At 47.2% G+C, this 13,509-nt stretch overlaps 1 protein-coding gene across 3 annotated transcripts in view; it reads left to right on the plus strand.

Moving 5' to 3' along the window:
* VPS35L (VPS35 endosomal protein sorting factor like) overlaps window positions 1-13,509 on the plus strand; it is a 115,968-nt gene that overhangs the window by 41,018 nt on the left and 61,441 nt on the right. For all 3 annotated transcript variants that reach the window (XM_029948651.1, XM_029948652.1, XM_029948653.1), the window contains exons 10-14: window positions 605-701; window positions 1,398-1,445; window positions 2,945-3,038; window positions 6,993-7,070; window positions 7,568-7,690. In XM_029948651.1, coding sequence (XP_029804511.1) covers window positions 605-701; window positions 1,398-1,445; window positions 2,945-3,038; window positions 6,993-7,070; window positions 7,568-7,690 — 440 coding nt within the window. The remainder of the gene's footprint in view (window positions 1-604; window positions 702-1,397; window positions 1,446-2,944; window positions 3,039-6,992; window positions 7,071-7,567; window positions 7,691-13,509) is intronic.

Raw genomic sequence — 13,509 nt, forward strand, 5'->3', positions numbered from 1 at the left:
GGGCAGTTCTGCCCCAAGATGACTCAAGTCTTAGGAGCATTGAGCTGTCAGCCTGACTGGCAGGTTTCTCACTCGAGGGCTTGGATGCACCTTCAGGTCTGGCCCGGGCGACACGCAGAGCACAGACTGGGATCACATGTCACGTTACAGTTGCAGGCTTCCCACCCACATCGTCATAGTCGCTGGCGGGTGTACCAGGAATCCCTGGCTTATGTTAGAGGCAGTGGCTAAGAACGCAGGCCGTGGAGCCAGACAGCCCGAGTCGAACTGCAGCTCTCACGTTGGCCTGTGTGGCCTCGTTGTCTCCGGGCCCCCGTCTCCACATTTGTCAGAGAGTAAAATGGAAGTACGTCCCGCAGGGGGCTGATGTGGGGACGAGGTGACCGATATCCGTAAAGCACCCTAAGCATCATTTAGTCTCATGTGTAAATTCTCACTGTCACTGATGGTGCATTAATAATAGTAATTGGAAGGAAAGACCCAGGAGAACTGGGTAGGGCACCCTCTCTGCTCCGTTGTAACATTCTCCTATCTCAGGACTCCCGGAGGCTGTAACTGATCCGAAGAAACAGCAGGGCTGATGGGTATTGTTTTTGTGTTCCAGATCACTTCTCTCCAGAGAATGTCAATGACACGGCCAAAGAAACATGCTTGAATTGGTTTTTCAAGATTGCTTCCATCAGGGAACTCATTCCGAGATTGTATCCTTTTTTTTTTTTTTTGTCTGATGATTTTAAAGATAGGCTGAAAGAGTCACACCATTAATAGAAGCCATGTGATGGGACGGCCTGAAATTCCTGTGGAAAACTTGGTCCCGTTCCGGTGACTAGCCTGAACATCCAGGGCCAGCCACGTCATCGGAGCCTTCGGACTCCTCCCTCCCCAAATAGCGTTCTGTTGTCTTCCTTTGAATATGATGCCATGTTCCAGGCTTTCGTTTCCTAGAGGAACATTCCCACATTAATTCCCTCGATGAAAGTGTTTCATCTTTATGTGTTTTCCCTGGTTCCAACAACTTGAAAGGAACAGGGTCAAGGTTTCCTGCACAAACGCCAGTTTTGAAGAACAGAAAATCCATCTTGTACACGAGCAAATCTTGGTTATCTGAAGTTCATTCTTTCCCCATAAAGCCTTGATTGGAAATGCTCGAAACGCAGCTTAAACTTCAGCCTGCAACTGTGAATCAGCATGTGACGTTTTCCAAAATTTATTTTAAATAAGGATGAAACCTTGAAAGCCAACCACAAGCTGTTAGCCAACTTAGTTCTCTGGACTAGTGAGAGCCTCTGTCACCCCGTCATCGGGTCCCACCGTGTTCTGTTCGTGCGCAGTCCAGCGTTTCTGCCGTAGGGAACAGGACGTCTGGAAAATGTCTTCCTTAACGACTGTTTTTGTAGTTACGTGGAAGCGTCCATCCTGAAATGTAACAAGTTCCTCTCCAAAACGTAAGGCTCTTTTGAAATACTTAGAATCATAACATTTCCAAGAAATCTAACACATACACACTCATACACACACACTCACACACACACACACATACACACACACACACACACATACACACACACTCACACACACACACACACACACACACTCACACTCTCTCTCTCTCTCTCTCCTGGCGATGTGATAGCAGCCATCGTTTACGGAGTCCTTAGTGTGTAGTTAATTAGCATGTAGCAGATCTGGTGCTGAGCACCTTCGGTGCATTTTTCTATCTCATTTAAATGGAAACATGATGAGATAGAGCATCTTATTTATTTATGCATGCTTTTTTTAAATTTTGAGCGAGAGAGAGCGTGTGTAGGTGCAAAATGAGAGAGGGGCAGAGAGAAGGGGACACAGGATCCCAAGCAGGCGCTGTGCCAACAGTAGCAGGGGCCCGATGCGGGGTTGGAACTCATGAACATGAGTTCATGATGAGCTGAAGTCAGATGCTAACCAACCGAGCCACCCAGGTGCCCTGAAGAGAGCATTTTCATTGCTGTTTTATGGAGGAGAAGACTCCAGCTACTAGAAGTTGGTTGAGTACTTCGTGGAAGAATCCTGCTTTGTGTGGTCTTGGCAAGTTATTTAGCATCTCCGACTCTCTGTCTCTGTGAGCACGGCTGTAAGAAGAGGTCTGTGAGGGTTTGCAGAGAGCGTGGTTGGCCCACAGCGGGCTCACACTCAGTATTTGCTGGTGCTGCTGAAGACGGTGATGAAGCTGATGTCAGAAGCAAAATCGTTTGCCCCTGAGCCACATGCTGCTCTGGGTCACCTTGGGCGTTGTTTTGTTAGATAATGAACTCCCTGAAGCCAGGGGCCACGTGTCAATGCTCCCTAGTGTAGTAGTTTTATTGGGTTTGGAATATGTACCAAAGGTGTTTGATTTGGGTCAAAGGGCACCTGGGCTTAGTTTTTAGGGATAACCTTAGAGCTAAAGAAATGGTTATTTTGCCTCACCTTTCCAGGAGGATAATGCCTGAGGCAGAGGAGAAATAAATAAATCACAATTTACATCGGCGGAGAACATTGATTGCAAGCTGAGGCGGCGGGAGTGGGGTGCAGGTCGGAGTGGGGCACGGGACAGGAAGTCTGCGCCAGAGGAGTAATAGCCGTGGCGAGAATGTCCAGGAGATCCAGGAGTAACCAGCGACGGAGAAATAATTGGGGGGCAAAAACTGTTAAATCAGTAAAATACATGTGACCTCAAACAGGGAAAAAAAGTAAAGGTTAGACTCCAGCACTGAGCACATGGTAAAGACCTTCGCAGTGTTGTGTCGGGAGAGAAAGATTATTGTTACATTGCCTTGGAATATGCAAGGTGCAGCCTTGGTTTGTCTCTGAGATTGGATTGTTTCCCCCCCCTACGTTTAGGAAGCGTGGGTACCTTTATCTCTATTTTAAAAGATAGAGCGTTCTCACAAGGGGGGTGATGCTGCTCTCTTTCTCTTTCCAACAGGGGGATCTCAGAATGTCTGCCCCGACTGACGTGTATGATCCGAGGGATCGGAGACCCGCTAGTGTCCGTGTACGCCAGGGCCTACCTGTGCCGGGTAGGTCACCAGGGTCCCCGGCACCTCACCAGCCGGCGCAAGGGCTTCGTTAGCTGCTAATTTTGGAACACGGCTCTTCCACAGAAAGCAGAGCTTAGGATTTCTCTCAAAAATTAATTTTCAAGTAGATCCACTTAATAACTCTAATTAGGGGGCGTTTAAGGTTATCTTCTTACAAATGAACTGATTTCCAGAATTAATTGTTTCTCTCGTTCTTGCTGGGAAGGAGGCTCCCCAGGCCTTTTGGCAGATAGGTTGCTTTTCATCGAATTGAAGTCTGCTTTCCCTTTGTCTCAGATTGGGTTGTTTTATTAGTTTCTCCGTTCCTACATCTTACAGGGTGAGAGTCTAGGGGGCCGCCTGGCAGGGCGCGGTGCTGACAAGTGTCGGCAGCCACGGAAGGCTACAGGCCTCTTCTTGCAGCTGCTCTGATGGGGTCCTGACTGTAAATCACTTAACCTTTTTCTCTCTTAAATTAAAAAAAAATTTTTTTTAGTGTTTATTTTTGAGACACAGAGAGAGAGAGAGAGAGAGAGAGAGAGAGAGAGAGAGAGAGAACACAAGCAGGGAAGGGGCAGAGAGAGAGGGAGACACAGAATCTGAATCTGAAGCAGGCTCCAGGCTCCGAGCTGTCAGCACAGAGCCCAATGTGGGGCTTGAACTCACGAACGGTGAGATCATGACCTGAGCCGAAGTCGGAATTTTTACCGACTGAGCCACCCAGGTGCACCAGCCGTTTTCTCTCTCAAAGCACCGTGAAGCTTCTACTTGAAACTTTTTCTTTTATGAAAAATGCAACCCATGGAGAGGTTGCGCTTATTTTTCTTGAGCTCCTGGGGAGGCTTTGCCCTGGGGAATCCTTGGTAGTCCCATCAGCATTATTTGCCTTGGAGGAGGGCTTATTGCCCGTGTTTTTTAGGATCCCGATAAATCGCATAGTTCCTTGAGGACAAAGCTACAGGGCCTCCCCAAGCTCTTCCCAGTGATCGTATCTTTAAATCAGAAGCGTAAGAATCGGTACTCCTTGACCTACGTCCTTTATATGACGTGTAGCAAATGACAGAAGCCCTCTGGTCTCAAGTGTCACAAAGAAATCAAACAGTCAATGCCCTCAGTAAATAGCAAACATCCTCCTAAAGGACACTTTTTATAAGTCTGCTCCCTAAAACCAAGAAGGAAAGAAAACACTTTTCATTTAATGACAAAATATTCCCCATTGGTAACAGGCCAGAGTATTTATCTGTTGCCATCTGCTTGAAACGTGGGTTGGGATTTTTCTTGCAGGAGTATCAGGCGTGTTTCCTAGAGCTTCTGCTTTGCAATATATTGAAGCTTGAATACTCCTGAGTCAGGGTTTGTTGAATGCCTATTGTGTGCAGAACACAGTTGGGTCCCGTGGGGGAGATGCCAGGATACTTCATTTGCATATCTGTACTCCACTGCCTTCCTCCTTTTGAACACAGCACATTATTCAGACTAAGCTTGACATCTGTTGAATAATAGAGTAATAAAGATCTAGTCACTGTGTGTATTAATGAAGATGATGCTGGTCATTAAAGAGAAATCAAAAAGGTGAAACTACCCATTCTTTGCAAACCCATTCAGTTTAAAGCTTGAAGTTTAAAGTCGCAAGGTTAGGGAAGAGAGAATGTTTCCGGCATTTAACACGGCAGATGTGGGGCCCCTGGGTGGCTCAGTTGGTTAAGTGTCCAACTTTGGCTCAGGTCATGCTTTCGTGGTTCGTGAGTTCAAGCCCCGCATCAGGCTCTGAGCTGTCAGCACAGACAGCTTCGGATTCTGTGTCTTCCTCTCTCTGCCCTCCCTTGCTCACATTCTGCCTCTGTCTCTGTCTCTCTTGAAAATAAATAAACATTAAAAAAATAATAAAAGTAAAATGGCAGATGCAACTTTAAAACTTGATGACAATGAAGAGAGACTGCAGTCCCAAACCCAGGAAGACTGGTGATGAAATAAAGTTTATCTGTTGATAAAAATTGTTCGCAACTTTTGTGAACCCTGTGCATCGGTTGCCCGGGTTGGGCAGCCATGAAGTCTTCTGACGTAAAAGAGACAGCCCGAGCGTCACGAGGGTTCTTGCAGTATTTTAAGCAGAAAGGAGGGTTTGTTGGCCCCCATGTCTGAAGAATCTCGGGGCAGTGCAGGCTTGGCTAGATCCAGGGCTTTCAGAGTGTTGTCGAGAACTGTCCTCTCCTTTGTCACTCAGCACTGCCCTCCCCTGGGTGACTTCATTCTGTGCCTCACTCAGCAGGCCAGGCTTCCACCCTCCCAGTTTCACTCCAGTGGAAAGAGTGCCTTTTCTTCACAAGTGCTGGCCAGAGGCTCACGGCTGACTCTCGGTGGACCGATCACTGTGGCCAGGGGATGAGATCTGCCACTTGAGTAAGCCCGGACCGTGCGCCTGCCCTTGGAACTCAGGGTGGGATGGACCCAGCTTCTCTGCAGACCTCAGGGTCTGAGGGGGAGTTTTGCTTCCCTAAAGATAAATCCAGTTTGCTGATGCCGGAAATAGGAAAAGCACGCCAGGCAGGCGGAAACAGCAGGTGGAAATCATGAGCCACTACTCTTGCTACTCTGGGTAGGAACTGTTGAGACCCAAGCAGATTTCCAAGCTGCTCATTTGTCTCGATGGAAAGAAATAAATAAAACACAGAAAAGCAGTGAGTGGGTAGGGTGTGGGCGGAGCTTGAAGCTGTTTATTAAAGGAAAGTGTGATTAACTCTTCTGTGAAGTCACGGCCCCTTCAGCTCATTGCTATTGCTTGTTCACTAGGCCTTCCTTTGCTGTTGCCTAAGATAATTACCGCCTTTCCTACGATATGATTAAGTGGAAGGGAAGACAGGAGAACACAGTATACTGGTCTGATGTTCGTTGTTAGTACTTTGGGTTTTTTTTTTCTTTTTTAATCTATTGCTTGTCCTTGAAAACCTCAACAGCCACGGAGCTGCCCTTGGAAGTTAGCACCCCATGGATCTCTTACGATTCTTCTCAAAGGAATGCTTCATGTCTCTAAGAAACATTGTTGTTCATCTTCATGACCTTGAGTAGGGGGAGATGAGTGGCAGAAAGCCGTCCCTGTTTGAACAAACTGGGTCCCAGAAAAGCATCTTCTCCTACAAAGTTGATTTTGTGCTTAGGTAGCAATTCGGAATTAAGGCCTACCCAAGGAGCTCAGTTGAAGAAACATCACGATGCTTTTGTTTTGAGCACACGAACTCTCCTTCACAGCTCATACCTTCCCTTTTCCATCCACCCCTAGGGCTCTGGCTGCCTTCTCTGATGAGCAAATTTTTTCAACTGGAATGTTCCACTCTGTTTTTTAAACAATGCATGCAGGAGCCAAGGGGTTATAGCGTTGTTACGCTTCGTGCCGGCCTTACATAAAATTGCTTAAAATACGTTCAAAAAAGCTTGTGTGCTTCCATGACTTCCCAGCAAAGAATGACTCTGTAGATTTTAACAATGCAACGGTGAAGTCCGAGCTATCTCTCTTACATACCAGCCTTTTCTGCTTCATCTAGTAAGCGTGGCCACCTGTGTGTTTATCTTTTGTTTTTGTGTTTTTTTTTCCCAGAGGAAGAGAATATTGTAGACACAATCCTGAGGGTACTTTCTTCCTTTGTGCTGTATTGATTTGCTCTCTCGGTCATCTGTTCAGAAATACATTCATTACCTCTGGGAAATTGCAAAGATGATTACTGCAAATGTTGCCTCTTTTTCATTAAAAATAGCTTCTGCGGTTTTTCTTATAAAAGCACCCATGCTTATTGAATAAGAAAACAGATAAGCAAAAAGAAGAAAAATTAACTTTCTGGACTTCTTTGTCTCCATTTATTCCTGTGTCTATTTTTAATTTGCAAAAATGGCATCCCACCGTGTATATCATTTGCAACCCGTTTGTCCAGAGTCAAGGTAGTTTCTGTCGCTTGGCCGCAGGTGGGGATGGAGGTGGCGCCACATCTGAAAGAAAGCCTGAATAAGAACTTCTTTGACTTCCTCCTCACATTCAAACAGGTAAGAGAGCGCTCTCAGAGCAGCGAGTTGATCTAGCAGTTTCACGAGCACAAATTCACAAAACCCAGTTGGATTTCCAAGTTGAGATTGCCTTCAAGCCCTTCAAATGTGTAAACCCCAGAAAATTGTACTGGCATCTGTTACAGACAATTAAAATGTGTTGATTGTACTGAACAAGCAGGGAGAATTAATATGCATGTGTTAACAGGAAATGTCTCTAGCTGATCAGCCTTTCTTCCTCGCATCTGCTGGCTCCATTTTTATCAGGTTACTTCTCTGCGCAGCGCACATTCCCAAAACAGCTCAGCTTGGCGACATGGGAAACTTTCTGTGTGTTTTTTTTCTAGTTTTAAGAAAAAAAAAAAACAACCCGAGAAACCAGACTATTTCTCTGGGGGCCATCCACATGCGTACAAGTATGCACAGTCTGTGCGCTGCGTGCTCTTTGTGGATGATGAGTCCCCTCGTATTCTGAGTGTCGATTTGGTCTCCCGTAGATTCACGGGGACACGGTCCAGAACCAGCTGGTGGTCCAGGGAGTGGAGCTCCCCTCCTACCTGCCCTTGTACTCCCCTGCCATGGATTGGATCTTCCAGTGCATCTCCTACCATGCCCCGGAGGTAACTGCCGGCCGTCTCCGTGCGCAGGTCATGCGGGAGGAGCGCTGGGGCCCCGCTCTTTTGCATCTCACGTGGTCACGACCTCTACACCACGGTGCTCAGTGCAGTTAACGGGCCTGTTTATAAGATCTGTGGCAACGCCAGTGCTGGCCTGGTGTCCCACAAGGTGGGGCTCGCCCCGGTGGCTGGTTCTGTGCTCAGCACTCTTCCTTGGTTGTCTCGTTTAACAACTCTGGGAGGGAGGCCCAGAGAGGCCAGATACCTCTGCGGGGTCACACGGCTCTGGTCGTGGTACCTGGACACCGACCTGAGGAATCTGGCTTGGGGCCAGTGGGTTTCACTGCTTCTTCACTAAACTTCATGCCCCCCTTTTGTGTTTATAATATTCTAGGAAGTTGGTAGGGCAGGCAATAATAGTTGCCCATTTTACAGAGGGAAAGCGAAACTCAGATTATGTAAGGTCTAACTGAAGTAGTGTTAGGAATTCAAGTACAATCAGAATCACAGCAGAAATACCCTTTTTCTTACCTGAGACTGAGAAGTAGAATGCCAGTCCTAGTTGGCCTGATAACTGTGGTAGATGAAGCTACTTCAGCAGATGGTTCAGAGTTTAGTCTCTGGGGAGGAGGAAGAGGGGTCCTGCTCCCAAGCAAGGATACGTAGTGGAGAGCAAAATTCAAGGAGGCCTGCCTTTTCCTGGAGGCTGCAGTTACTTGACAGCCCTAAAGAAAGAGATAAAAGGACATGACTTTGAGCAATCCCTCTTTGAAGAATATCGCATAGTGGGGGTGCCTGGGGGGCACAGTGGGTTAAGTGTCCGACTTTGGCTCAGGTCATGATCTCTTGGTTGGTGGGTTCAAGCTCCCCGTCAGGCTCTGTGCTGATGTCTCAGAGCCTGGAGCCTGTTTTGGATTCTAGGTCTCCCTCTCTCTCTGCCTGTTCCCCATTCATACTCTGTTTTTCTCTCTCAAAAATAAATAAAAACATTAAAAAAAATTACGTAGGGGCGCCTGGGTGATGGCTTGGTCAGTTAAGCATCTGGCTCTTGGTTTCGGCCGAACTCATGATCTCATAGATTCGTGGGTTCAAGCATGGAGCCTGTTTGGGATTGTCTCTCTCCCTCTCTGCCCCTCCCCTGCTGGAGCACTCTTTCTTTCTCTCCCTCTCTCCTCTCCCTTTCTCCATCCCTCTCTCTGTCTCTCTCTAAATAAACAGTTTTTAAAATAATGGTCTTGAGGTTTCAGTTAAGCAAGATGAGTGAGCTCTAGAGGTCTGCCTGTAGTTAACAGTATCACACGCTGACAAATGTGTAAAGAGGGCAGATCTCATACATTGCTCTTACAACAATAAAATTAAATTTAAGGGGTGCCTGGTGGGCCAGTCAGTTAAGCTTCCAACTCTTGATTTCGGCTCAGGTCATGATTTCATGGTTTTGTGGGTTCAAGCCCCTGAGATCCATGCTCAGCATGGAGCCTGCTTGGGATTGTCTCTCTCTCTCTCTCTCTCTCTCTCTCTCTCTCTCTCTCTCTGTCTCTCTCTCTCTCTCTCTCCCCCCTCTCTCCCCCTCTCTCCCTCCCTCCCCCCCACCCTTGCCCTCTCTCTCTGCCCCTCCCCCACTCAGTCATGTAAAAATAATTGGACAAGGGTGTAAAGGCACAGGTCCGCACGTGTACATAGTTGTGTGGGTTGTTTGTGCCGCCACAGCGTCGGAGGCAGCCATCACAAGGGATTGGTTAGATTTTGGGATCCGTGTAGATTCAACGGAATGTTATGGGCCCATTTAAAACAACAGAGGACCGCGAGGAAGGTCTGTACATGATGCCGTAAGGGTGTTCACAACCGGTGGGTCAAAAAAGGAGGTTTCACACCTTGCTGTGTGTATTCACAGTGGTAGCTTGGCCTGGTGTTCACGCGTGGGCCCTGGGAGTCGGGGTGCCTGGGGCCCCTTCTCTGCCCCATTGCTTCAGGCTGTGGGGACAGAGGAACAGTCAAGTTGCTTGTCCCTGCCTAACTACTCTGAGCCTTTTTTCTTCATCTGTAAAACAGGAGCATTAATTCCTGTTTTTTGGGGTATTCTGCAATGATGGAATAGGACGATCCCTTTGCGTTGCTTGGTGGAGTCCCCCACGTGGACTAGCCGAGTGCGTGTGTTTTTAGGACCAGGGACCTGATTTTTGTGTCTGCGTGAGGGAGCTGGGGGGGGGGGGGAGGTGTCAAAACGGCACTGGGAGGTGAGATCTGTCGTCTTAATGTCCTTTGCTTGGCCTGTGTTTTCTAACTTTTCAGCCAAATGTAGTGCATCACTTACATATTCGTTTTCCCAAATCCTAATGTATGAGGAGAAAAATAGGGGCATCTAACATTTCAGGTGACTTTTATACCATTGGAAAAAAAAAAAAAAGATATCATGTAGGGGCTCCTGGGTGATGGCTTGGTCGGTTAAGCATCTGACTTGGTTTTGGCCAAGGTCATGATCTCATGGTTTCATGGGTTCAAGCACTTGATTTGAAATCAAGTCAGCATGATTGGAGGATGGTTTGAAAATTGGCCGTCGTTGTCTGGCATCTTTGGAGTCTGTCTGAGCGGCCACACGGTGGCCCAGGCTCCTGGGATGAGGCACCACAGGCCTGACTAGAAAGAGAGCTGCCCTGACCCGTTCAGTTGAATGACTGAAGCCTGTGAGCAGGCTTGATGGGTTTGAACCTCTGAAAATGGGAACACTTCTTTTTTCCTCCTTATTTTAACGAGAGGACTAATCGGATTAAAACAAAAGGTACATTTCATAAGGCGTTCTTCCTTTTATTTTAAGCACCAGTAATCTCAAAGGATGGCAGAAGCTGGGAACATAGCTTTCCCAGGGAGTAAAACTCGAGGAAATCATTACTGTGCCAGAAGAAGTGATTAAAAAAAATTAGGTCACCCGAATAATAATAAACTCTGAATCTTGGGGCACTTAATACGAAACTTGCAGCATCTCATTAAAAAAAAGTTAATCGTTTTCAAAATGCAGAAGAATCCTTGTCAGTATGGAAGGTGGTGTTGAAAATGGGTGTGTCTCGGGCCTAAAAACTCTGAGTGGCTGGACTGTGTCACCTGGGGAGTTAGGCTGCGTCTCCCCACCAGGGGATTGTCAATTTGATAATTAATATACGGAACAGGCAGTGAGGTAGGGGGCAGGAGAAGTACCTTCAGCTAGGAATATCTGCCAGGTGAAATTTCAGATTGAAATTGAAATTAAAAAAAAAATCAGGGAGTCATTCTTTAGAGAGACATTTTTGTTGTTCCAAGACAGGATTCCTCCCCTGCCCCTTTATACAACTGAAATAAAATTATAGTAAATAAAAAAAAATGGACTTAGGCCCTCAATTTCAGGCACATTCGGCACAGAAAAAAGTAACCATCTCTTAAGATCTGTTTTGGGGCAGTGAAAATAAATCCCCCTTGGTAAGCTTCTCATCATTTTCAGTAGCTTTTCATTTGTCAGGGGTGGTATGGGAGGTGTAGGAGAAGAAAGTTCTGGTCCCTGACATGAGCAGTTGGTCTTGTCTGACGGGGAATCTGGTTCCTTGCTAAGCTGTGTGACGCAGTTTGTAAATGTTGGACAAATGAAGAGGAAAGTGCGCCAGTAGAGGCTAGGTAGGCATTTGGGTAGACCTGGATTCAGACTATGGCTGCATTGCCTCGGGCTCCTTGATCTCTTTATGCCTCAGTTTTATGAGCTGTGAAATGGGGACCTTCCCTGAAGGGCTGTCATGGAAGTGACCTTGATAATACACATCAGTGTATGGCCAAGGGGCAGGGGCACCAGGCACTGCGAGTGGCTGCCATCCTTATGTTTGGTCTGTACGGGACTCTCTGAGGCAGATGGGGGTCTGGGCCGATCTGCAAGTTAGGAAGCAGGCAGGGAGCGGGTGCGGGGAGTAAAGGAAGGGGCCAGGGAAGGGGCTGTACGAGTAGAGGCAGGTGAGAGGCATCTTAAGGAGACCAGCATTACTGGAGAAGAGGGAGAGGCTGGGCTTGTGGGTGTGGACCAAGTTCCCGAGTCGGGGAACATGATGTGGTGGAGATCAGGCAACACTTGAAGGACTTTGATCGGGAGGATGATTGGAAACCCGCGACACTCGAACGTCGGACTGGCAGACGCAGACCGGATGGAGGAGAGAAAGGAGAAGGGTGGAAAGCCATGGAATGGGAAGAAGAGAAATTGCATAACCAGAAAACATTAATAAAAATACATATTCCCTGGAAAGAATGAAGAAAAGACAGGTGAATCAGAGGAAAAGGGCCGCCTCCAGTCCTGCCACGTTAACGTTTCGGTAGTTTCCGTAGTCGTACTTCTCTGTCAGCTCTGGCTCTTGGTCCGTGTGTTTGTTTTAGAGGTGAGGATGTTTGTGTGCACAACTTTGTGGTGCTTTCCCCTCACTTAACATCAGAACAACACCTGATGTCAAGTCCTGCGACCCTCAGTCGTGGCAGGAAGCGTTCAGGGTCGCATTTGTTGGATGTGGGGCGTGGAGGCGTGCGGGGAGACCAAGCAGCTAAGCTGTGCAGCCCTTCGCACAGTGCCCTCTGCCTGAGGCTCACGGCGGGCCAGGCCCTGTGTTCTCCCTTTGCGGGGCCTGCCTTCCTCGAGCTCCGCTTCCCGGTAGGTGCTGTTGTTACCCCCGAGTTACAGATGCGGCGCCCGAGGCTTCTAACTTGCTAAGGCCACGCCACTGGAAAGTCAAAGCCATGTAGCCATCTTGTCGGTAACGCTGAACCGCAGATCTCTCAACTCCTAAAATCCTTCTAGAAAATGCTGTTAACGTCTCCCCTTGAGTCGACCCATGGGACTGTTCCCTAGTGGACATACTGTGAGTTGCACGGTCAGTGCTGTGACACGTGCTGGGGGGCTGGCGGGGCACATCCGGGACCAGCCTTGGCCATTGCTGACTCCCGCCGAAGCGTACAGGCATATCACTTTCATTCTTGGGAATTAGGGAAACATTGCTCGTGAGAGAGAAATAATATGAGAAATTAAAAATTTCTCCTCATAATGTGTGGGGTATAGGATTTCTTCTTATTCACTTTGAAATGTTTTGAGACTCGAGCATACGAAGTCTGGACTGGGGGGAAAGGGACATAAGATCAGTGTGTGATTTTGCCCACCCATTATGTGTTTGCTTCGTTCAGAAAAAGAAGGAAAAATTTTTTTTGTTTAATTTTAATTTCTGTTTTGTTTTTGTTTACACAACAGTACTTTAAAAACTGATCGGAAGGTTATGTAGCAAAAGCAGAAATACAAATCTGGGTGCACTCTTAGCTGCATGTGAGTTGCTCTCAATTTAGAAAGCTTTTAGAAACGAAGTGTTGGCCCAACTTCTAGTGCGTTTCCTATATTTGTGAAGTAGGTGAATAACCCTACCCTGGCGATCACCATAAGACTCTAGTAGTTAAATGAGATGGTGATTATTTAAATCCATGTATATTAATGAAACATCACAAAGACCTCCCCTCTCCCAGCAATAAAGCGTGAACGGAAAAACCTGGTGGAATAGTCTAGTTAATGGTGTTCTACCAACGTCACTTTCCTGGCTTTGATAACGCACTTGTGGTTAAGTGAGATGTCATCATTGATGGGAGCTGGGTGACAGTTCCCCAGGACCTCTATTATTTTTACCATTTCTTGTGAGCCTGTAAGTGGTTCAAAATAAAAATATTTTAATCTATCAGCATCAGTCTGAACAATAATGTTCTATGTGTGATAGGGATCCTCAGCTAAGAGTGAGGTGGGGGTGTGTGTCCCGACGTGGGAAGAGGGAGGCCCGTGCTGGATTCTG

This window comes from Suricata suricatta, chromosome 8, assembly GCF_006229205.1.
Source record: "Suricata suricatta isolate VVHF042 chromosome 8, meerkat_22Aug2017_6uvM2_HiC, whole genome shotgun sequence".
Classification (NCBI taxonomy): Eukaryota; Metazoa; Chordata; class Mammalia; order Carnivora; family Herpestidae; genus Suricata; species Suricata suricatta.